This window comes from Enoplosus armatus, chromosome 3 (genome assembly GCF_043641665.1).
Source record: "Enoplosus armatus isolate fEnoArm2 chromosome 3, fEnoArm2.hap1, whole genome shotgun sequence".
NCBI classification, from domain to species: Eukaryota; Metazoa; Chordata; class Actinopteri; order Centrarchiformes; family Enoplosidae; genus Enoplosus; species Enoplosus armatus.
The window spans coordinates 3,778,605-3,803,080 of NC_092182.1; the positions used below are offsets into that span (position 1 = coordinate 3,778,605).

The following is a 24,476-nucleotide window of genomic DNA, read 5'->3' on the forward strand; positions in this document are numbered from 1 at the left end:
GCAGACAGCAAACTCTTTTCCCCAAAAAACTTCCTGTCGAGCTCCAACGGAGATGAACACTCAAAGCTTTTCTTATCTAGGAGGTAAGATGTTAGATACCGCTTGGAATCAGATTATCCGATCAGACTTAAATGAATAAATCTATATCGAGAATTAAAACCAGTTTAATTACCTTTAATGACAAAAGATTTCTCCATTGTTTCCCTGGGGCCAAAGAGTATCCACTGAGCTCCAGGTGGGTTTTAAACTGTTGAAGCTGCTTGTTAATTGACCCAGCTGTGGCCCAGCTGCAGGCTGAGCAGGTCATCAATGTGGCGGAGGTGGGGGAGCATACAGACACATTATAGTCGTGATCACTTTCTGTTCCTCAAATATTTTGTTCATTAAAAATACAAAAAAAAGGTTATTTTTGTCACGTAATATGTTCTTTTTAATTGTTTCTGTTCTAAAAAAGAAAAGTTTAGAAAAAAAGTGACTTGTTATTTCCTACGCACTTCCTTGTGGACCAATCATTAAAACTAGGGCTCCATCTAACAATTATTTACATTTTTTTTCCAATTAATTTTTTAATTTGTTTGTAAATGAAATGAAATAGTCAAAATGCCCATCACAATTTCCCAGAGCCCATAACAAATGAAGAAATAAAAGAAAAACCAGCCAATCTTCACATTTTTCAAGTTGGAACCAGAGAATTTTAGAAATATTCCCTAATTTCAATATAATAAGGGACAATGTACACGATTGGTTTGTCCCTATATTTTAAAAGTATATTCAACCGCATTTCATAGAGGAGGTAAAATGAGAACATAACCTGGTTTGGTATTTGAACATTTTTGTTGGATCCGCACTTATTTTGAAGGTCCCACCGGAAGTTTCGCCACCTCGCCGCTTGACCCTACGCGCACGTCTAACGCGCATCTACGTCACTGTCCGGGTTACACGATAGAGAAGGGCGCGAGATAGAAATCCAGGAGCGCGGACAAGCAGGGCGCCCCGCTCCAGCTGGTTACAAGCTGCAAACATTAGCCGTTCAACACAACAGCACCGAGCCTCCAACCACCGCCGCTGGCCGCTCCGTGAAGACAACATACGCGCGGAATAGAACGATATAATACCGAATATACTGCACATGACGTGCAACGGCAGCAGGACAAACCACCGTCTGACCGTAAACAACAGAAACAGAGGGAAATGTCTTGGTGGCCGCGCGGGTAAGATGTTGATCTTTGTTACCTGAAGTAAAAGTAGCAGTACTCATTTAGTCACATGCGGGTTTAACGGTACTATTTAACGCTACAGTATTCATGTCATTTAGTTGGCTGAGGTGAAAGGATTGCTTTTCGACCTAATCTTGTAACTTCTGATGAGTTCACGGACTCGCCTGTGGCGCCGTTTTCCGGAGAGACGGTAAAGCTACGCAGGGTTCAGTGTTTAATTTAACGCCTGACACTCATTCATATTAACTCGTAGCAGTCACGCAAATCCGTCTTAACACTGTACTGACCGTGTAACCTCACCAAACAATAGTTGGTGCCAAGTCGCAGCTAGGGATTAAACCTGATTGTCAAGTTTTCCTCGCCTCGCCACAAGGGCGGGCCGGCGGCTAGTTTCTGCTCTCACCGTCAGCTGTATTCGTGCGCACACTGTAGCGGCTGTGATTTGTCTCGCAGTGAGGATGGAGAGGAGGCCATGCATCAAGACACCGACTCTGACGTGGCAGAGCAGAGAGACGGAGGGAAAGTGAAGGTGAAATGGACTCAAGAGGAGGTGATTGTCTTGACTTGTCCCAGTGATTAGCGGGTTGCCTCGCTGTCTCCTGACCCTGTCAAAGTGGCATGGTGGCTCCACAGGACAGACAATGTAAACATGCTTTGTTGTTTATGTTTACAGGACGACAAGCTCAAGGCGCTGGTTCAAAAACTGGGACCAACTGATTGGAAATACATTGCCAGCTTCATACCAGTGAGTCTGATTCACTTTTTGTTTGTTGTTTATAGTAAGCTTTATGTCTTCCCTGTCTATTTCATGTCAGAACAAATCTCCAGCCGTGTTTTGAAGCTTCTTGCGCCTGTTTTGTTTCGCTTAGAGTCACACTGAACACCAGTGTCAGCACCGCTGGTTTAAGGTCTTGGATCCAGAATTGGTTAAAGGTCCTTGGACCAAGGAGGAGGATGAGAAGGTAGGTGTCCTGTCAGCAGGGGTTTAAAATAGGACTCACTAAGAACAGTAGATCCAGTGTGATTAGTCACGCTGAGTTGTAATTTTCGATGCAAACCCGTCCTCCCTCAGGTCATTGAGCTCGTGAATCTCTACGGCAACAAACAGTGGGCTATGGTAGCCAAGCACCTGAAGGGCAGGCTCGGGAAGCAGTGCAGAGAGCGCTGGCACAACCACCTCAATCCTAATGTGAAGAAGTCCTCGTGGACTGCCGAGGAGGACCTCATCATCTACAAGGCCCACTGCCTGCTCGGAAACCGCTGGGCCGAGATTGCCAAGCTGCTCCCCGGAAGGTAAACACTCTCACGTCAGCGCTCAGAGGAGGAGTTTGACATCATTGATGTGGTTTTGCGTGTAGAAATAAAGCCTTGCCTTCTCCAAGGGACTCACGTTACATGTGTATATGTATTCACAGGACAGACAATGCAGTGAAGAATCACTGGAATTCGACCATCAAACGCAAGCTGGAGATGGGCTTCTATGCTGGGGAGGTGTTCAGGCCAAATGAACTTGAAGAGCTGTTGGCCCGCGTCAATAAAGATGTGCAGGTGGGCTATCTCTCCATGGCGTTCTTCTCCAGGATGGATGCAGTATTGAAGTGTACGAACAGGGCTGAGAATTCTGTTTTCTGATTACACAGATGCCCGGTTGCTCACAAGATGGTGCAGACAAGGACCCAGAGCAGAAAACGCATCCTTCAGTGAGTGAGCAGTCAATTAGAAAAATGTCAAAATTTAAATACAGGGCGGCTTCGAATGATTTAATCTGTCAGTGGACGGAAAGAACATCTGTATTACACAACAGTAATCGTGTTTTTAATCTACTTCTTTTCCCGCCGTTTGCAGGACGCGCCCGTCTCAGCCTCCGCTAAAGCTGCCCCCGGCGAAGTAGGGCCATCGAAGGCAGCGTCCTCTCCAAAGGACAGTTTAAGCCCCAAGACTGACGCAGACGCCACAGGAGAAATGAGCTGCTCCAGCTGGGTGGTGGACGGCTCCGGCTTTCTCTCCCCTACCGGGCCGGCCCTGAAGGAAGTGCTGGATATGGTGGACGGGGTACGTGTCCCCAATAGCTGATACTCTCATCTTGGCCACTTCACTGAAACCACCTACCAATAACAAATAGTTCTGTTGAATGAGAATAAAACAATAGCTTTAATATATTGTTGTTATTGTACTGTAAAAGATATAAGCTTCTTATGACTAGTATGTTTTATTAAGTTAACTTTTATAACCTTTTTTTACTCCTACATTCAACCAAGCACAGACAAAGCGTTAAAAAGCGCGGCTGATTGTAATGTTTCAGAGTAGATGTCCAACTGACAAGTAAAACGCCTCTTCTTCTATCAGGACCTCGATGGCTGGTGCAACCTTGCAGCCTTTGACCTGCCCGAGGACAGTCCGAGCCCAGAGCGCCACCAGTTTCGTCTGGAGGGCAGCGCCTTGCAGGAGCTGAGCAAAGGCAGCAAGGGGGAGCTCATCCCCATCTCTCCCGTCACGCCCCCCTCCATACTGAATCGCCGGAGCCGGAGACGCATCGCCTTGTCTCCCGACGGCAATAATTCCATGACTCCCAAGAGCACCCCCGTCAAAATCTTGCCCTTTTCTCCGTCTCAGGTAAGTCGTGTAATCCCGTAGCACCGACTTCGGTTGCCACTCGTAATGTCACATGAGATGGTCCACTAACTTAACACGTGTCGTTCCAGTTCCTCAACATGTGGACCAAGCAGGACACTCACGACCTGGAGAACCCGTCCCTCACGTCCACACCAGTGTGCAGCCAGAAAGCCATTGTTACCACACCGCTGCAGCGTGACAAGACCCCCCTCATTCAGAAGGAGAACTCAGTGTGAGTGGTCTCTAACTAGTGATGGGTGTCCGACAGCTGGTATCCGGTCGGCTTGATTCGTTTCGCTTCGATACTAACACGTCTTTCGTCAAACCTCCTGTCTCCAACCCCTTTTTTTATTAGGAAAGAGCAATGAAAAGTGATTAAAAAAGGATTCTGATTCGATACTGGGTTTCATTCTCAGTGTTCACATTTTCTTTTCGTGTAGATTTGTCACACCCAACCACAAGTCCGACCTCTGCACGACCCCGCGAACTCCGACGCCATTCAAAAATGCCATGGAGAAGTACGGCCCTCTGCAGCCTCTGGTGAGCACCTGTGACTGTCCGTGAATGGGAATGTTTATGGTTTTTATCAACACTGCATTAACGCTGCTTTTCTGCCGCGTAATCTTAGCCTCAGACCCCCAACCTTGAAGACGACATAAACGAGGTCATCCTAAGAGACTCTGGGATTGACTTGGTCGTAATGCGTTCGACTCCACCTGAGCAAAGACGCAAAACGATGGTAACTATGAGTCAACTTTAATACTTTACGCCTTCTTTTTTTTTTAACCCTTTAAGGTACACCACAACATTTATTCATATTAGTACTCGATCAAATAGAGCCAAAGTCAAAGTCACATTGACATTTGACCCTGACTGAGACGTTGTATTGAATTACAGAAGCTAGCATAACAGCAGCTATCCCAGAGGTGAAGTCAAGGTTCGGCTTTCTATAATATTGCATGCTTATGCTTTAGCACAGCGTCATTTCATTGTATAGAGCAAGCTGGCCTTGGCATACAAAATGATGAGGAGCAGGGAAAGCGTGTCCTCAAACGTTTATATTATAGTTTGTTGCAGCCGTATGGCTGTTAAACTAATACTCTAGAAGGCTAATCTGGGAAATGTTGGGAACGTTGAGTACTCTGTGTTTTTCAGCCCCACATGGCTCCATGTTTGCAAATTCACACCTTTTTTTTAGTTGCGCATTACAATGACAGCATTCCACTGTTGGTCAGCAGGCAGCTGCACAGGAGCTATTTACAAAGAGTTTTTTTTGTAACTTTTTGATTTATTCCCAGCATCGGCCTCCTATGAAGAAAGTGCGGAAATCATTGGCCCTAGATGTCATGGACTGCCAGGTGACGGCCACATCCAAACGCAAATCCCTAAAAACTGAAGCAAAACACAGCATCAAGGTAAAAAGTGTAGAAATGTGTTATTGTAGATCTGTATAGTCTGTAAATTTGGCCCGTCCTAATTATTTTTTTGTCCTCCTCTTTTGGCCACAGGAAGAACCAGTGATGGCTTCTCTCAACTCCTCGTCATTTTGCAGTAAGCGGCATGAAAACATTTTGGATCAGGGCTTCCTTCTGGGACCTAGTGACAGCGCCATATTTCCCAGCACGGTGCACCCAGTCCCGGTAAGTTCCACCTTTTTAACCTTTTTACGAGGAATGAATATTCTCATCAATGGAAAAGTATTTCAACGCAGCTTTTCTACTTTGATCCAATGCAACTGTGATTTCCCCCCCCCCCCCCCCCCCTCTCTCTTCAGATGTCAAAAGAATGGGAGACGGTTGTTTGTGGACAAACTAAAGACCAGCTCATAATGACGGAGAAAGCAAGACGCTACCTTCGCTCACTAAAATCCTACGCTCCCAACCGGGCTCTGATTCTGTCCTGAGACTAATGTCATCGTTACACCACCATGTCACACACTCAGAGCTTAATGTTGCTGTTTTCCGTTACTTTTTGCTATTGTAATTTGTGATGGACAACCAAAACACTGACTATATATACAGCCCTATCAATAATTTGAGAGAGTCTCATTCCAACAGCCTTGTGCAACGCTTGGAAAATTAAGTTAATCACATTTCAGAATCAGACTTATTTCATTGAATTGTTGTCGCTTAAACGTGTTCGAAAAGAACAATGAATGTAAAGTTGAAAAATCACGGCTATATACTTTTGCTATCACTGAAGAGACATGGTTTTACATTGCATAATGTGCCTGTAATTAAACAGTTTTTTAAAGTTGTGAAGAGTACAAACACTCAGGTGGCACCTCAACATCCAGGGTTCTGTTGTATAACTTGAAAATGGAGTGAATTCAGCCAGGTTGATCAGTAATGCATTTAGAGATGATCCACGCTGAAAATGTTAGGTGAACATTGTCTTGTTGTAAGACCTGTTTAGCGTGTGTCTAGATTCATAATATACAGCTCAATACACACATTAAAAGTGAGGACCTCACACAGGGGGATATTAGACACCTGCTGCAGCACACATCAGTAATGGTGGCTTACTGCTTTTTGAGATCCAGCAAAGTGATGAATATACTTGGGGAAAGATTTTCTTTTTTTTTTTTATATATATACGTAGTAGCCAAGTAGCTGAAATGTAATGGAGGTATGGAAGCTGTACCTGCGTTGATGGCAAGGGTGTTGTGTTATTTGGCACTGTTTGTAAATATTTAGTGTTGTATGTTTTTACTTTATCTTACAACATTTTGTTAAGAAATGTAATAAAACACCAATAACATGTCCAAGACACATTCTCCTCCCGCATCTAATGTAAACCTGTCATTTCACATCGGACTAGTTGTGGACTTACAACAGGTTCAGTTCAACTGGATTCCTGTTTAAAACTGCTAAATGAAATGATGTGAGAGCTAATGGGATTGTCTGTGTTAGAGAATAGTGTTTCACATTTCATCGTAGCGAATGGTAGAAACTAGAAAATTGGAAAGAGTCAAAGGACAAGAGAATACCTTCACATGGAAGGTTATGTTTTAGAATTTCATAGCCACCTGTAGCCCACTTGAGTTTATTTTAAATATCAGGCTCAACTTGCTACAAGTAAATGTTCAGAACCTTCTATTACAAGCATTTATTTATATACATATCACAAACTGGGGCCTACAGTGTTGCAAACGTCCTACACTTGTATTATAAATGCACCAGTGTCATAAATAAAACACTAATTAAAACTAATCAACATCATAATTGTGGCAATAGATTGGTAATGCAATTGTAACGAACATGACAGCCTGAACTTTTTCTATTTAAAATAATAAATCAATCGTGATTGGCTTTTATTTTGAAATTTCAAACGTATAACCGGATGTTATACCTCCGGTGACAGATCGCTCTATGAGACACCGGAAGTAATAATCGGTTTTGGTGACGCTGCATTAGACTGCAAGACATGGACCGGTCTCGTAAGTGAATTACCTCAGAAATTGTGAATGCAATGTTAGATATGTATGTTCCTAGTGTTATTTATATTCGTTGTATATACGTTACTATGTAATTGCCAGTTTTTAGAATTAGTGAATAAAAAACAGCAAACGGTGAATGCAGTGTGTTGCTTCCTGACGGTGGCTAGCTCGCCTCGTAACTAGCTAAACGTGCAATAAACGAGCGAGCGTTGTCCCAATGAATGAATACATATCGCCACAAGATTTATTCAAAATAATGATCATTTCCCGTCCTCGGGGGTAGTAGATAAATACACATTTCGGCCAGCCGGCAGGCTAACTCCGCTCTGTGTCCACAGGGCTGCTCGGGTTGTTCCTCCTCGGCTTGGCTCTTTCTGGAGCTCAGGCGCTCACACCGGCGCACTACCTCTCCCTGTCTGATGTGGGCCGGCTGCAGAGCCTCCTCAGCCAGCAGTTCACCGACCTGGAGTCCGCGTATTACTCTGTTGTCGGCCTGACCAAGCTTGGAGCAACTGTTCCAGATCACCAGGTACGAAAATCACTCCATTGTGCGGTTAGTGATTCTGATACAGAAGAATTGACTCTTGAAATAAGCGTAGAGCCACAATTAAATTATCTAAATGTATTATATTTGTTATATTCTGTGAAATGTTGGCTTTAAAATGTGTTTTTGTTTGTAGGAAGTATGTCAGTTCCTCAAATCCCAGCTTGATCCCACCAGCGTTGACTCTCTCTTCTTTGCCGCTGAGACCAGTCAAGCCATTTCAGGATGTGAAGTATGACAATATATTTCCTGCCTTGACCTTCTTGTCTGTCCTACTGCCATCTTTTATATTCAAAAAGCATCTTTGGAGTGTGTAGTTGGGCTGGACAATATAGGAAAAAAAACATAAGAGAAGACATACTCGTAAGAAAGCACATTAGTTTGGGAATTTGAACTCCACTTACTTGCTTCATGGTCAAGATATTAGAAAAATCATTTTATTATTATTATTACAACGACAGTAGAATAGCTATATAAGATAATTAGCTCCACCTGAATACTGACATGGCAAATTGGACGACGCTGTACTATAATAAGAACCACAGCGGTGCCAAACTGATTACATGACGTTCTCGTTCACTTCGTAGATCCCTGTGTCCAATGAAACCCGTGACATCCTCCTGGCAGCAGTGAGTGAAGATTCGACCATGACTCAGATTCACCGGGCCGTGAGCGCGCTCAGCTCTCTGGGGCTTCCTCTGGCCTCCCAGGAGGTCGTAGGGGCCTTGACGTCTCGCATCAACAAGGAGGACAACGTTGTGGCGTAAGTGTTCGTTGTGTTGGTGGGGGAGTGCGGTAGTGTGGACGGCCCTGCAGTGCTCATCATCGGCAAGTTATTCGAGCAATTTGATTAACGCCAAATGTGTGTTCTCTTTGGACAGCATCACTTCAGCCCTGCAAACAGCAGCCCGCCTGTCCCAGCAGGCCGAACTTGGAGGAATACTGGAAGAAATTGAGGTGAGCTCTTTAACGTCCACCAGGTGGTGCTGTGTCGCCGTGAGACACATCGGACTCTTAATTATGCACATTTTTTATTTTGAGCAGAATTAAGTTTTAACACGTTTTCTTTCCTCTCAGGATCTGACAGCTCGTTTGGATGATCTCGGTGGCATCTACCTCCAGTTTGAAGAGGGCCTTGAGGCGACTGCCATGTTTGTGACTGCTGCTTATTGCCTGTCAGATCACGTGGACATGGAGCCCCCCCTGAAGGAGGTATGATTTCTGTCTGTCAGGTGTCTGTCTTTGTGTTTTTCTCTCTGAGACTGATTTGGGGATGTGTTCTCCCCACAGGACCAGGTCATCCAGCTGGTGAACTCTATCTTCAGCAAGAAATCCTGGGATTCTCTGGCCGAGGCCTTCAGCGTGGCAAGTGCTGCCGCTGCCCTCTCCAACAACCGCTTCCACGTGCCGGTCGTCGTCAGCGCTCAGGGCCCAGCCACAGTGTCCCACAGCCAGCCCACCCTGCAGGTACAGAGGTTGCATCTCGACCAGGCTGCAGCCGTTGCTGCTTGGTTTTTAATCACCTCATAGTGATGTCGTTTCTCTGTCCGATTCACAGCTCCTTGTTACTGATGTCATGTCTCAACCTCTGGCCTCAGCCGATGTGCTGGTCGAATCTGCGTACGCTGTGGCCTCCAAGAGCATCATACTCAGCCAAGCCCCGTTCACACTCAATGAGTACGTATCATTAGACAAGTGTTAGCTTTACTCAATGATCCCAAAAGCTGCATATACAGCCGAAAATAAATGTATTCAACCTCTCATTACCTCGTTGCTCAGCCCACAAAACTTTCACTGTTCCCAGGAACACAGATTGAATGATAACGCAAATAATAACATCTCTTTACTTTATTTTTCTGAGGTGTTTTTTAGATAACATTTCTTCATCAGTACTGCCTGGTTTTGGTAGAACATACACTGTATAATTCTTTTTTTTCCCCTGTTTTTCAGTGGCACCTTTGAACTGAACTTCATGTCCAACCAGCCAGCCAGCGGATATTACCAGTTTACCATTGCAGTGAAAGGGGATAGCCGGCTGGTTGCCAATCATGTTGAGGTGAGGTGGCGGCCGGTGACTCAGTCTCTTTGTTTGGGGATTTGTTTGCTACTGTCATGTCCTTATTTGAGGTGACTCTGTCCACCCGCAGCTTAAAGTGAAGGTGTCCACCGAGGTGGCTGTCACTAACATGGACCTCTCCGTGGTGGATAAGGACCAGAGCATCGGCACAAAAACCACCAGGTTAGGAAACAAGTTTGATAAGCGAAGCCCCTTTTCTCTGACCCCAATTAGCATGACAATAGAACGCTGAATGCTTTTCTCTTTTTAAATGACCCAGGGTGGACTATCCCTCCAAAGCCAAGAGCTCCTTCACAGCAGACAGCCACCAAAACTTTGCCATGTCCTTCCAGCTGGTCGACGTCAACACTGGAGTGGAGCTCACCCCTCACCAGGTATGTAATCAGGGTGGTACACATCTGGTTGGCCAAAACAATCAGCCAACCGCTGTGACCAGTTAGGACAAACTGAGACCTACTTATTTCCTCTGTCGCAGACTTTTGTCCGGCTGCACAATCAGAAAACCGGTCAAGAGGTTGTGTTTGTGGCTGAGCCCGACAGCAAAAACCTGTACAAGTTTGAGTTGGACACAGCAGAGCGGAAATCCGAGTTTGACTCCATCTCCGGCACCTATTCCCTCTACCTTATCGTCGGGGACGCTACCTTGGAGAATCCCATCTTGTGGAATGTGGTGAGTATCTGCTCGGACTTGGCGTTGGTAATGAGGATCACTTGACCGATGAGGTGCTAGTGAGAAGTTGATATTGAGCTCTAAAGTTGAGTTGTGATCTCTCAAAAAGGCCGATGTTGTTCTGAAGTTTGTGGATGAGGAGGCCCCAGCCACCATTCAGCCCAAGACTCTTTACGTACCCAAACCAGAGATCCAGGTAATACTTATGTGCTCCTATCATGTTTACCGCGTGATTCTGGGGAAATCCAGCAGCACACAGTAGCGATCAGTCCAGCAGTTTTAACATCTCTTCTTGTCTCTGCAGCACTTATTCAGGGAACCAGAGAAGAAGCCCCCCACGGTGGTTTCCAATACCTTCACTGCGCTCATCCTTTCTCCCTTCCTGCTTCTGCTCGTCCTGGTGAGATGGCCAACTTTGTGCAACATGTTTCCTTTCGCTCTGTTTTTATTTACGTGGTCAGCCGAACTGTAGAGCACAACGTGGGTACGGACATTATTTAGAGACCGTTTATCTTATTTAAAGGCACACCTAATAACAAACCTACTTCTATGATTAATCAAAAGCTTTTTTTGATAGAACATTCAGCTTTGTTATTATTGTTGAATGCACAGTGGTCTGTTTCTTCAGAAAAAGCTCTTCATACACAGTGGATGAGGCTCCAGTACTGCATGAATATAATGCTTGTTTTAATTTGACATCACAAAAGCTATGGTGTGTTTATTTTTTCCCCCTGGCATTTGCAGTACTGAGTAATAGTTATTGTTGCGGTGGAACCGTGCATTGTGTGTCAGGTGGTAAACAATGTTTCAGCCCTTTTGTTCGCGGCTCTTGCAGGGGATGGAAATCACATTGTCTTTTATTCCCCCTCTCGTCTGTAGTGGTTTAAGCTCGGAGCCAACATCTCCAACTTCAGCTTCTCTCCCAGCACCATTCTGTTCCACGTGGGACACGCAGGTTGGTCCCAATCTTTGAAATGCAATGTTCATCGCGGACAACGGGCGTTACACAACCTCTTCATCTGCTATTCATGTGCTGTTGTTCATGTGATGAGTGAATCGCAGTAATGACTGTGTGTGACGTTGTGCGTCCTCATAATTAATTTCAACGATGCATTATTCATGAAATTCCACACGCAGTCTCTCAATTTTTTTTCAGTTTTTTTTATATAGGGTGATGCATTATTAGTGTATGATTTGAGAAATAAATGAATACATTTTACGGCACGCTTAGCCTGTCCTTAAAGCACCCCACCCACTCGGGGAACCGCTGACGGTTCGTATGTTATGTTAAATAGCATATCAAAACTGTGTTAACCAGCAGCTGTTTTGTTTGGATGTTCATGTTCAAGCCTACTTGGTTGTTTCATTTCAGCCATGCTGGGCCTGATGTACGTCTATTGGACCCACCTGGACATGTTCCAGACCCTGAAGTACCTGGCGATTATCGGCGGCGTAACTTTCCTCGCCGGGAACCGCATGCTCGCCCAGAAAGCAGTGAAGAGGTACGTCTCCTGATGGTGCCTGGCACAATTGGTTCCTAGAGAGTCCTTAAACCCGGAGAAGAAAGCTTTTGTCTCCGCGACGGCAAGGACATGGGCGCTTTGAGGCCTCTCGGTGGTTCTTAGCCTTAAACCCAAGCAAAAGTGCCCATTCCGTATCTGTAGCCTCTCAGTTGGTCCCCGGAGGCTGATTTCAATGCCAGGCTCTCTGCCAAGGAGGAGAGCTCGCGTCTACTCGGACTAGGAGAGAAGCGCGGCAGCAAGATCTGCAAGAGTGATGATCTAAGTGGGCAATTTCTTCACCATCAGCATGTAGAGCCCTCAAAGCGCCAGAGTGAGCAATTTGTAGCCTGTGTCACTGACGTCACTCTGTAATTGTTCACTTTTACTTCGTGCTCTTACGGCAGCCAATCGAACCATTTCAAGTTGAGCATTGCAATTAATGATTTCACTCATGTGGTTTTTCACCCAGTGAGGACTTTTGTTTTTTTTTTTTTTTTTTTTCTTCTTTCCTGCTAGTCTCTGTCCTGCAGCTGGTGACTGTGTCTGTTTAACCCCTCTATCCACACCTCGCTGTCTCTTTTACTCCTTTTTTCAGGATTGCCGCAGAGCAAAGTAGTAGGTTGGCAAAGTATAGGAGCCTACGATAAAACCCCCATTTGTAACAAATGAGTCGGTCGTGCTTCCAGGCTGAAGTAAGGGCTTCCTCGTAGACTGCATCCACAGTGTGCTTTCCCATAATGGCTGACAGCGTGCATGGCTGTGTGGTGCTCGCTCATTCTAACTCCAGAGTGTTCACCCCCCCCCCCCCCCCCCCGGTTTGCCTCTCATTCATCCCGCCATGATCATTACCATAACCATAGCCATTGCGGCACTGTGGTCGTCCCTCCTCTGTGGTCTAACACCCGTGGTCCTGGTGGTGCCATTACGTTTGGGTGACATGTCTTCTGTGTCCATGAGCCGTGCTATGCATTCTGCATTCAGATCTCTGACATTTGTCATGAGCCAAACATACATTGTTTGTTGTGGAAGGGTGCACATTAAAAAAGAAATGCATGATCGGCCATTTACATGACTTGTCAAAGAGCAGGTGTTGAATAAAGCCACAGAAGGTTTTTCGTTCATGTCACGTTTGTAATAACTAATGTTTGCTTTTCTCTCTCTCTCTCTTCCACAGAATTGAGAAAAAATAAGGGCGAGAAAATTAAAAGAAGACACTGATCATTTTTTTTTTGTTTTCCGAGGAGTCACTCAACGATGCATCAAATCAGACTTTAAACGCGGCGTGGCAGTTCAAGAATCCAATCGACAGTTTTAAACATGCAGTCTTGTCCGCATTGCCAAATGGAAGAAAGGGGGACATCGCAGCGTCTCCGAGGACAAGCGCTCACTGACAGATACTGTAAAGCTACTGATCATTGCACTTCATCGTCCTGTGAGATTTGTTTTTTCGTATTGTCCAACTTGCCAGTGGTTTTCGAAGTGAGCTGGGATTTTCATTTGTGGTTTTCTTGACGGGTTTTGGGTTATTTTTTTATTTTTTTTGTACATTCCTCTCTGTCGTCGCTCAGTCCCCCCCCCCCGTTTCACCTCGAGACAGAAGTTGTCAGTCAACACGTTTCAGCTGGTAAAAAAAACAAACACATTGGCTGTAGCGCCGACACCTTGATCATCACTAACTATGCCGGTGTGTAGGAGGAGCGGTAGTCTCCCATTTGATAGAGTTGGCACCCCCCAGAAAAAAAATGTTAAAAATGAAATATGAGCAATTTGAGGATATGATGTTTTTGTAATGAAGAAGAGGAAATAAAGAATCTGAGGTGAATCGAAGTTTCTTTGTGTTTCTTGATTACATCTGAAGTATTCCTTTCAAAGGGATTGAAACAGTGAGAATCTGCTGCAATCCAACTGCTGACCCTGTAGAGGAAGTAGTATTCAGATTCTCATGTAAAATAACAGTAGCGTCACTTAATCCTTGTCTTGAAAGTTTTGGGAAAATGCTCAATTTTAATGTTTTCAAGGTCAGGAATATGCTTGAATTCAAATATACTCCTTGAAAAAAAACGCTTGATATTTTCAACACAATCCGGTGCTTCATCTACACGACCACTCATGTTAACCAAACGTGTTTTTAATATTTGAAAGGAAACGTTTTTGTTTATGAAATTCCCGCTTTGTGTTTCCTTGCTGAGCTGCTCTGGAGGGTATATATCATCCTCAAAAGACCATAACTTTGAAACAGCCACTTGACCTGGTTAACCCAGACTGCTGAAACCCCCACAGGAACTTCAGCTTGCAGAACAAGGACTGTGTGTGTCCCTTTTTCTTATTCGCATTAGGAAGGAATCTCTTTATGGCCAGCATGGAGAGGCATGAAGCGACCAGTAAAGCTTGTGCATACGTGTACGTACAAGTACTAAGACACACTCTAGAAGTTAGGTTAGTTAGTTAGTTCTTAGAAGTTGAAGTGGTGTGGAGCTGTGCAGAGAATTACAACGGCCACTGTGGCCACGAGTGACAATTACAGGATAACGTCGACTACTGAAACATGGGCATAAGTTGAGTCACAATGTCAAAGCAACTAGTGAATCTTGTCAAACCACGCCCACACAGTCCCGGTGAAGCAGATTAGCAGAGTTTTTGAGCATCAAACTCTTAATGGATAGTACCTAATAGTACCTTTTTTAATAAAAAAAAAAATATATATATATGATGGTATAAAGAAATACTTCTGAAGCCAGGTTTTCAGGGGCAACCTATCCTTTAAGTAAAAGCATATGCATTATGTAAATACATTGTGCTTTATAAGCTGATCATATCTTTTCAAGGCTGTGTGACTAATTGGACACAGTGCAGCTCATTTGATCTCTTCCAGCTCTGCATGTTTAGTATAGAAGATCTGCCAAGTAACTAGTAACTATAGCTGTCAAATACGTGTAAAAAAAAGTGCAGTATTTTTCTCTGACATGTGGTGAAGTAGAAGTATAAAGGAGCATGGGGTGGAAACACTGACTTTGAGGTAACTGCTGGCTCTCAAAAACGACACTGTTGTTCAAGATTTTTCATTAATACCATTACTCCTTCAGTAGCCACTCAAACGAGACTTCCATCCCAGTATTTGTGTTAAAGCAAGACTGCTGAAACCGAAAGATCCACGGTGCTTTTCTCTTCTCCACAGTCATGAGCTGAGCGGAGCTGTAGGTTTTCTTCACAGCTTTATTGGGAATTTAAAAAAAAAAAATGACAATATCATGTTCAATATGAAAACGAGCGGGGATGGTTCCCAAAAAAGCAGAGCGGCCAGGAGCGCCGGCAGGTCTCAACTCAGCAGTCTGTGAAGAGGAAAAGACTCGGGTTAGCGGGAGACTAAAATGTCATCATGCTTGAAAAGTCAGACGAGCGTCTCTGAATGTTTTCATGGTGTTTGTTTACCTGGGCCTCATGGCATTCCCATGCGCTCCTCTGTATCTCTGATTGCTCTGGATGGACGTCAGGTCTTCCTTGTACGTCCCTTCGTAGATATCTGACTGACGTTTCATGTAGCTCTCGGTTTCATCTCTGCAGGGGGGGAGGGAAAAAAACAACACGTTTCATCGTGTATTTCTGCTGCTGCTGTTGGATCTGCGCAGATTTGAAGTGCTACCCACCCCAGCCGTTTGCCCATGATTGTCTGGAGGAACTTCCGGGCAGAGATTTGGCCCAGGACTTTCCTGTAACTGTTTGTAAAGATGGCATCAGCGTGGCGTCCCGAGCTGAAATCAGAGAGTGGACAACTTGCATCAGTCCAGTTATTACATAACGGCATTCTCGAATAACTGTCTGGTGCACTTCTCCTGAAAGGACACGCTGACGTTGAGTTTATTCAGATGTAAATTCTCACTGCTGTGAGCACCGCAAAAGCAGTTCCATTCAGCTCTCTGTTGCATTGGGATGGAGGCAAAAAAATCTAATTCCAATCTAAATCTGTCTGCATTGGTAGACACCGCTGGAGGTAGTTTGGGTTAAACTGAGCCTTTAAGCCATATGTTAGATCAGCCACTCGGCCCACATTAACAGACTGACCGTGACTCTGCTTGTTCCCTGGGAGGACCCCTGTCCCCCTCCAGCTGCTCAGCTGGATCCTTTATAGAAGACGTCATCAGGATGGACATGTCCCTCCGGCCGAACCTGAGAAACGAGTGTAGAACATTGTATTCAAATATCTCCACACAAACACACACACACATTAGACGGGTGTTTGAATGTATTCAAATTTCCGGCCCAGAGCAGAAATTATTACACAGAGCTTTTTTAGACCAAGAAAAATATCCTCAATCTTACTGCAAAACGCTCCAGCTCTTGTAAAAATGATGCATTCTGCTGCTTTTGGCGCAGGACACTGTGATTAAGGTGCTGTGTAAATGCAGCATGGTGACTAATCCAGGCATCTTGACCCATTTTAGCATAACAAGAGGAGAGGGCACAGCTACGACATGCAAAGTAACCACTGGCGGGTCGACAACATCGCACGCTCCACGCGCGGATACAACTGTTTCTTTTAGCCCAGGCACTGGGACCAAGTCGCCGTCCGTCAACCTCGAGCTCAAATCAGTCTTACGTTTGTGTCTGTCTTGCAACACTTGCTCATTTTCTGCTTGTAAATGTTAAGACGGCTTCATGTTGTCCGTTTCTCTTAGATTTCCAACCATGTCAGCGCTTCCCTGAAGCTCAGCAGCATACATTTACTGACACAGAGAATGTATGAAGTGCATTTTGTGTCATTTGTCAGAATTAAATTATTTTTTTTTTAAATCTTGTATTTCCATTAATAATAATTCTTCACTTTTTCAGCACTTCTGCTGCCATCCACGGGCGTCCACAGATCTGAACAGCCGAGTTGACCGGTCATGAAGAATTTGAATAACTTTAAAAACACACTCACACACACACACACACAAAAAAATCTGAATTTCAGTAAATGTGCCAGGACTCACCTAATGGATGGGTAGAGCGGGGAGCCCGATAAAGACCCGACCAGGCAACAAAACAGCAGCAGTGCAGCTTTCTCCATCCTCGCAGCTCGTGGAGAAGAATGGACAGCTGGAATAAATGACAGGAGGAGAAATTACATTAGAAAAAAAAAAAAAAATGCTGAAACCACAGCCCCCCCCCCCCCCCCCCCCCCCCCCCGACCAGCCTCAACGCTCTGCACAAGGCGCTGAAGTTGCAGCAGGCAGAGATGCACACTGTGATGGGGAAACATTCACATTTCATTTAAAATGTTGAAATAAAAGCACAGACATTAAATGCACATTACATTCACACATGTGGAGGAAGGGTTACCTGGATGTGTTGTGTGAATTCTGAGCGTCCCTGCAGTTCCTCTTTGTTTGGTGCCCTCCGCTCTCAGCTCTCATCGTCTCAAAGACTGGACAGAAGAAACACTGGAACAGTACTGTCCATGGTCAGTTTATACTGAACCTGGAGCTCCCAGTCACTCCCACACCACACACGATATCTCTCTCTCTCTCTCTCTCTCTCTCTCTCTGCATGCTCTCTCTTTCTTTGTGTCCTTCTCTCGCGTTCTCAAATTCAAGTTTGCTTTGATGGAACGACCGTTATTAAATAGATGCCAAACGAGTGTTGTATAAGGCTTAAAATATAAGTTTTATAATTCAGAATGTGTGGGGAAAAAATGATAACAAATAATATGCACATTACCACATAATGTGCTATAATGAAAGCTCATAAACAAATAATTGCAAGCAAATAGAAAATAAGGGAATGTATATGATAGGAGGAGATTTGGATTGTAGTTCAGAAAAATAAATGTAATGGTCATGTTGAGATCCATTCCATTACCATCTCCATCTTACACATCCATTATGCAAACTGTCACCTAAAATGATACATAAATAAAATTGTCAAATTGCAAATGCTTCTATCGCCCTTCATTTCAAAGGAGTTTGTCCAATGGGACCTGATGGAGGAAACACACACACACAAAGACAGAAACACCTTTTAAAGCGTCTATGTTATTGGGCATGATCAAAAACACACAAACTAGAATATATTTGAATAACCAGCTCTCTGACACATTTAAAAAAAGAAAAGAAAAAAGATGTGACATTATGTTTCATTAGCTATTATTTACTGCTGGCCTATAGACTGCTTTGTTTATGGTTTATGTTGTGCACACCTTGCATTTAACTGTAGGTGCTACAGATATAGACAGTGTCTCTTCTGATAAACAGACATTAGTACATTCTGTCCCCGGGTTAATTTCAATGAGGAGAAGCAATAATATTAACAATAAAATTGAACAGATTGTATTTTGACGCTACCCCCACTCCTCCCCTACACCCCCACCCCTCATCCTTAGGCCCGAGTTTGGGGCGTGAAAAACAAGTGTGAACTGTCCCCCTCACCAATAAGTGCTTCAGCTTTTAAGAGATATTTTGGTGATTTATTAAAAGGTCGCCTGGAAGTTCATCGCCGTCGCCCGGAACCCTGTTTTAAAGAAGGTGTTGAGACGGACCGTGAAGTTGAACGTACCGGGGTGGGGAACATATTTTTCTAACGGACTGTCGGGACGCAAGAGGATTCCCTGTCGTCTACTCCCATCTTCGCTGAGCAGGGCTCCGTTAGGTACTTAACCATCCTTTTTTTTCTCCGTTACGGCCTTCAGATTAGCCGTGTAATCATAAAAACGTCCAAGGGACATAATGAAATGGCTCCTGACACTACGCCGTGTCTCTAAATTACTGACATTACTACTGAATTCGGACTAATGTCAAACACAAATGTTCTTCATGGTAGCTGCTATAAAGGTAGAATTTCCGCCACCGCCCCAAGTAAACTAAAGGGTAGTTTAGTTTCCTTGCGCCGTGCCCAAAACTATTATTAGACGACTCAACGCTTTTTCCGGGTTTCTATAACGTTACTTTGGAATGGGGAGATGCTCCTCTTGATTTTAAGACATCTTTGGCTACACATGACACGAGTGCCTGAATGACATTTACCCGTCGTAGCTAGCACTCACACAGTAAAGTAGGATAAAAAGGGACAAAATGTTAGCTAAATCGCGCTAAAAGTAGCTATGTACAGTATATGGTCTCTCAGTTAGAGCTAATCCGACAGTTTGCTATAAAAGCCTTTGCTCTTGTAGCTAGCTAGCTAAGCATGGAGTGCCTCAGGACTTTAAAACCCCTGTTTAGCATTCCCCAACACTTGATACCCATCAGGTGCATCCAACCCAGATATTGTTCCAAATTAGCTAACACCAGTGTTACTTCAAGAGAGAGGAGGACAACTGTGGACAGGTTTAAGTGTCAGGTGTCCTCTGGCCCCGGTCTTCAGGATTTCATCAAAGGAGTTTCAGTTAACAAGACGTACGCTGCCGATGGAGAGGACTCTGACAAACACAGCTATCTTTCCCAGGACTTGGAGATGGGGAACTCGCGAAAAGGTCAGTCTGCATCACTGAAAGCCAATCAAGTTCAATTGGATTGTTTGGGACACATGCCAAACTGGCGTGTCGCGTTAACATTACAGTGTATTTTGAAACCTACGGATGCCAGATGAACGTGAGCGACACAGAGATAGCCTGGTCCATACTACGGAGGAAGGGGTATCAGCGCACGGCTGACTTGAGCGAGGTACGGGAGAGCTCCGTCTTTATACAAAATTAACATTTATGTCAAGGCGGTTAGCTAAAAAACAACAACAACAACCGTTGTGCTTACAGGCAGACGTTGTCCTTCTGGTGACATGCTCCATAAGGTAAGATAATGTGACATTCTAAGGAATAACCGGTGTTTCGGTTTAACGAGTGACCCCGTTAACTGGCGACTTTCAGTCGAGTGCGCCAGTTGTTGTCGTAGTTACGGCAGCTGTTGAACTGTGTTGTTAGCTGTCCTCGCAAGCGCCTCTTTGTTTAGTTTTTAAATAAAAACACACATAGTCCTCGTTTGAAGACACGTGTCGCGTACTAACACTCAGTCGCATTTTGAACGTTGCTTGTTTTAACGGAACTTGCTGAAAACAGGAAGAAAGCAACAACAACAACAGACGGCGGAAAGTCGCCAAGTTAACAGGGTCACGCTTTAAACCGAAACACCGGGGGGAACAAAACAGCTGTTTTGGCTGACGATAAATCAACTCTTCTCTCAACAGAGAAAAAGCTGAACAAACAATTTGGAATAGACTCCAACAGCTGACGGCTATGAAGAGGAGACGACTGAAGACCCGCGCGCCAATGAAAATTGGGATTTTAGGTACATTTCGTGCACTGTCGCGCACACATGACTGTCTTGCAGCGGCCACGGTAAGTATCGACTGATTGCTTGCGTTTGTCCAGGGTGCATGGCAGAGAGGCTAAAGACGGAGCTTCTGGAGCGGGAGAAGCTGGTGGACGTCCTTGCTGGTCCGGACGCCTACCGGGACCTCCCCCGCCTCTTGACTGTAGCTGACGGAGGTCGCCAGGCGAGCAACGTGCTGCTGTCGTTGGAGGAGACCTACGCCGACGTCATGCCCGTCCACCGCGCTCCCCACGGATACAGCGCCTTTGTGTGAGTACCCAGCAACTGTGGGCTCTCCACACTCCCGTAGCCGATGTAGCCGTTGCATCGCAACGTCTGATGACTTTTGTGTGCGTCCCCCCGTGCGGGCAGGTCCATCATGCGAGGCTGCGACAACATGTGCAGCTACTGCATTGTTCCCTTCACCCGCGGGAGGGAGCGGAGTCGACCCGTCAGCTCCGTGCTTGAGGAAGTTCGCATGCTCTCTGACCAGGCAAGTTAAACTAAAGTCAGCCACTACGCAAACATACTGGTCTAATTAGGGAAAACACAAGTGCCACATGAAATGAGTCAATACGTGAAGTCGTAAAAAAGACTCTTAACTGTCTTCACATGACTTCTAACTTCAGTACAACCTTTAAGATGTGGCATGTATGTAGCTTTCTCACAGAGAAAACTCGCTCAAACACGCTTACGAAAATCAAGAATCATAAGAATCAACATTATTATTATTATATTATTATCATTATTAAAACCATAAAACAGGAGAACGAATAAGCCATAAAACACTGCGACCAGTCGCGTCGTCATGATGGCTTTTCAAAGGCTAATTAGAAGAGATGGATCTTCACCATCAGTAGTTGAAGCTCAGCACTGAAAATGAATGAGTAAGTATCTCCATCTCTCCCTGACTGTGTGCTGGATTTTTGAAAATTTTTTTCCTCTCAGGGCGTGAAGGAGGTGACCTTGCTGGGTCAGAACGTGAACAGCTACAGAGACACTTCAGAGGAACAGTTCTGCGGCTCAGACCCGACCAAGCTCAGCCGGGGCTTCAAGACCGTCTACAGAACAAAACAGGGGGGTCTGCGCTTCTCCGACCTGCTGGACCGAGTGTCGCTCATCGATCCCGACATGCGGATCAGGTTCACTTCCCCTCATCCCAAGGATTTCCCCGATGAGGTGCAGAACACACTCGCTGGAGATGCACATTCTCAAAAGCACTAAGTCTCATCACAGTGTTGATTTTTTATTTTTTTTTAATTCGCGTTTTTTATAGGTTTTGCATCTGATCGCAGAGCGAGGGAACGTTTGTCAGCAGATCCACCTTCCAGCTCAGAGTGGGAGCAGCAGGGTCCTGAAAGCAATGCGCCGCGGGTAAGAGACCGCTCTGCTCCCCCCCCCCCCCCCCCACTGTTTGTGCAATCTCTTTTAAAATATCGTTCTAGTAACATGTATTCTTCTCATTTTAAAAAACTACACAGCTACACGCGAGAGGCCTACCTCGATCTAGTGAACAACGTCAAGAGAATTATCCCAGGTAGGCTCCAAAAAATGAGGTCGGATTTGTTTTTAGTACTAGAATATTACTTTTGTAGAAATGTACTCAGATGAAAGTTAAAAAAAAGTAGGTCAGTAGGTCTTTTTTTTTAAAAGTGTGTGTGTGCAAGCAAGCCCTTATGTCCAAACCAACAACATATTTCTTTTCATGAAGCGAGCTGCGACCTTGTTTTACCTACACTGAGGTACCTCCCCCCCCCTAGTTTACCTCGTTCAAGTGTCACCTGCTTGTAGGTTACGCGTATGATCAGGAGTTTATGATTAACGCTAACTTGCACCCCAGTTAGGAACCTTACAGTGTGGAAAACCCAGCTGATAATACAACCTGATGGTAGTGTTTTGGTCTCTGTTTTAACGTCCATGACATGTCTGCGTGTCAAGAGGTGAGTCTCAGCAGTGACTTCATCTCGGGCTTCTGTGGCGAAACGGAGGACGACCACCATCAGACTCTGTCCCTCATCAGAGAGGTGGGCTACAATGTGGGGTTCCTGTTTGCCTACAGCATGAGAAAGGTGAGCGGATTTGAGTCACACCACAAAAAGAATTAATAAATTGTGTCTTATTAAATAAAATGAAATGATAGCCCTGTGACTGTCTCACTCAGAAAACCCACGCCTCCCATCGGCTACAGGACGACGTGGCGGCGGAGGTGAAGCAGCGGAGGCTGGAGGAGTGCATCGGTGTGTTCAGAGAGGAAGCTGCGAGGGTCAACGCCGCTCTCGTCGGCAGCACGCAGCTTGTCCTGGTGGAGGGAGTGAGTACCGCGCACGCGGCTGGCACAGCCCTCGAAGCATATGTGGCGTAGAAAATGGCATAAATGGGTGTTATACCCAAGTTTATTACCATAAACATGAGTACAGCAAGTTTGCTCAAACACACGTTTTATTGACTTTCCTCTCAAAACTCTCATAGTCTGTCGGTCCACCACTTTGGTTTCAGACTGAAATATCTCAACAACTATTAGGTGGATTCCCATGAAACTTGGCACAGACATTCATGTCCCTCTCAGGATGAAGTGTAATAAATGCGGGGACCCCTTCACTTCTCATCTAGCGCCATCATCTGGTCAAAGTTTCACTGTGTCCAGTGCTTTCTTTCTGGCATTCCTGCCAGCCTACCTATCTGGCTGCACTTTGTGTTCTGTGCCAATTAGTGTATGGTGGCATGCTAACATGCTAAACTAAGAGAGTGATCGTGGGGAAACGTTACACCTGATTAGCATCATCATGTTAGTGTGGTGACATTAGCATTTAGCTCAAAGTAGCCTCAGTCTTGTTGATGCTTAAACCTCATTGTGAGGGAAGAAGATTGATTGGCTCCCATAGAAATAAAGAAATTGAATTGGTAATGAGTACATTGCACACCACGGACAGAAGTCCTAACCTGTTACCAGGCAACGCTGCTCATCTCTCTGTTTCCATTTTCACGCAGGAAAGTAAAAGATCTGCGGAGGACCTGTGTGGGAGAACTGATGGCAACATGAAAGTGATTTTCCCCAAAGAGGACGTTGCTGTGCAGCCTGCAGAGTCCAACACTACGCGGGTCAGCGCCGGAGACTACGTACTGGTGAAGGTAGGGTTTGGTTCATATTCAATGGGTCAACACGTTTTTACATTTCTTCAAAAGACTGACACGGACAATAGTGTTGGGAGATATTAGTTTATTGCAGATATACTGGTATCGCCGCATATAACATGAAATTACAGAAATGCCACAGAGGTGTTTAGGTATTTTGGGATAATCCATGGATGCACTATTTTCTGCCAAAGTTTTCTTTCTTTCTCAAAAAGCCTTCAAAAGTCAGGCTGTACTTCAAATATTTGGTACATTTATTTACATTTCAGTTTAAGATTAATAAAAAAACCCATGTCTCTCAGGTTTGGAAGTGTCTCTATACTCATCGTGTTCAGATGTAGGAACACCTTCTAATGAAATCATGTAAAACTCAGCAGCCATCTCAAAAAAAGAAAAAGGGGCCGGGTAAAAGATCGTGGCACCAGTCAGTGGTCATTTCAACAATCCTCATCATCATGGTCGAGAACCGCAAGGCATCATCTGCTACTTTTCAGAGATCCCGTCGTTCCCTCACTGATTCTTTGATGCTCTGTGTCTGCGATGTAGATCTTGTCGGCCACCTCCCAGAGCCTGAGAGGCCGGGCCCTCAGTCACAGCTCCCTGAGAGGCGCCGTGAAGCACTGTGAGACTCTGCCCGGCCGCCAGCTGGACAAACGTGTGGTTGACGCATGGCCTCGATTGACTTGATCATCTCACAGTCACAGTGGACCGCTGTGCTGAGCTACGAACACTGCAGTGTGTTATTTATACAGTTTCTATGTAACGTATTGAGCTGCTGAGGAGACTGAAACCTGTCCGGATGATGTAAATTGTACAGTTTGTTTAATACATAATCCCTCAGAATCTGTGGCGCCTGATTGATGTCGTGGCATTTTTTTATTTATTTATTTTCTTTTATGGGACTCTCCAAACTGCAGTAAAAATGTCACGCATCAGCACATTTGCAGAATCGCTCTGTGAGCCACAAAGTCAGAAAGTCTGAGAGAGAATTTGCGTAAAGTCAGCA

General features: G+C 44.9%; 4 protein-coding genes across 5 annotated transcripts; 3 read left to right on the forward strand and 1 right to left on the reverse strand.

The window, feature by feature from the left end:
• Positions 1-1,132: 1,132 nt before the first annotated feature.
• On the forward strand, positions 1,133-6,525 carry mybl2b (v-myb avian myeloblastosis viral oncogene homolog-like 2b). The gene is made up of 15 exons (XM_070902935.1): positions 1,133-1,211; positions 1,671-1,767; positions 1,891-1,962; positions 2,087-2,179; positions 2,290-2,510; positions 2,633-2,765; positions 2,858-2,917; positions 3,063-3,269; positions 3,564-3,830; positions 3,920-4,062; positions 4,271-4,370; positions 4,459-4,569; positions 5,129-5,245; positions 5,339-5,470; positions 5,605-6,525. Exons 1-15 carry the CDS (start codon positions 1,192-1,194, stop codon positions 5,731-5,733), a joined length of 1,902 nt encoding a protein of 633 aa, XP_070759036.1. The 5' UTR covers positions 1,133-1,191; the 3' UTR covers positions 5,734-6,525.
• Positions 6,526-7,243: 718 nt separating this feature from the next.
• rpn2 (ribophorin II) lies at positions 7,244-12,709 on the forward strand. 2 transcript variants are annotated; one of them, XM_070902313.1, is made up of 17 exons: positions 7,244-7,269; positions 7,608-7,798; positions 7,950-8,045; positions 8,401-8,576; positions 8,695-8,770; positions 8,891-9,025; positions 9,104-9,280; positions 9,372-9,490; positions 9,764-9,869; positions 9,961-10,052; positions 10,150-10,264; positions 10,366-10,560; positions 10,670-10,756; positions 10,865-10,960; positions 11,440-11,515; positions 11,933-12,062; positions 12,658-12,709. In XM_070902313.1, the coding sequence occupies exons 1-17, from the start codon at positions 7,257-7,259 to the stop codon at positions 12,707-12,709; spliced, it is 1,932 nt and encodes a 643-aa protein (XP_070758414.1). In that variant the 5' UTR covers positions 7,244-7,256. The 2 variants fall into 2 exon arrangements, with proteins under 2 accessions (XP_070758414.1, XP_070758415.1); XM_070902314.1 differs by lacking the exon at positions 12,658-12,709 and having other exon boundaries at positions 11,933-12,075.
• A 2,551-nt stretch (positions 12,710-15,260) lies between these two features.
• ghrh (growth hormone releasing hormone) lies at positions 15,261-17,448 on the reverse strand. Its single transcript, XM_070903302.1, has 6 exons — positions 17,382-17,448; positions 17,033-17,138; positions 16,122-16,226; positions 15,707-15,811; positions 15,492-15,617; positions 15,261-15,391 (listed from the first exon to the last, which is right to left on the reverse strand). Exons 2-6 carry the CDS (start codon positions 17,107-17,109, stop codon positions 15,379-15,381), a joined length of 426 nt encoding a protein of 141 aa, XP_070759403.1. The 5' UTR covers positions 17,110-17,138; positions 17,382-17,448; the 3' UTR covers positions 15,261-15,378.
• A 1,735-nt stretch (positions 17,449-19,183) lies between these two features.
• On the forward strand, positions 19,184-24,313 carry cdk5rap1 (CDK5 regulatory subunit associated protein 1). The gene is made up of 13 exons (XM_070901961.1): positions 19,184-19,506; positions 19,593-19,696; positions 19,786-19,820; positions 20,214-20,314; positions 20,398-20,608; positions 20,711-20,831; positions 21,287-21,517; positions 21,615-21,712; positions 21,820-21,875; positions 22,277-22,407; positions 22,500-22,649; positions 23,327-23,467; positions 24,017-24,313. The coding sequence occupies exons 1-13, from the start codon at positions 19,221-19,223 to the stop codon at positions 24,155-24,157; spliced, it is 1,806 nt and encodes a 601-aa protein (XP_070758062.1). The 5' UTR covers positions 19,184-19,220; the 3' UTR covers positions 24,158-24,313.
• Positions 24,314-24,476: the final 163 nt, after the last annotated feature.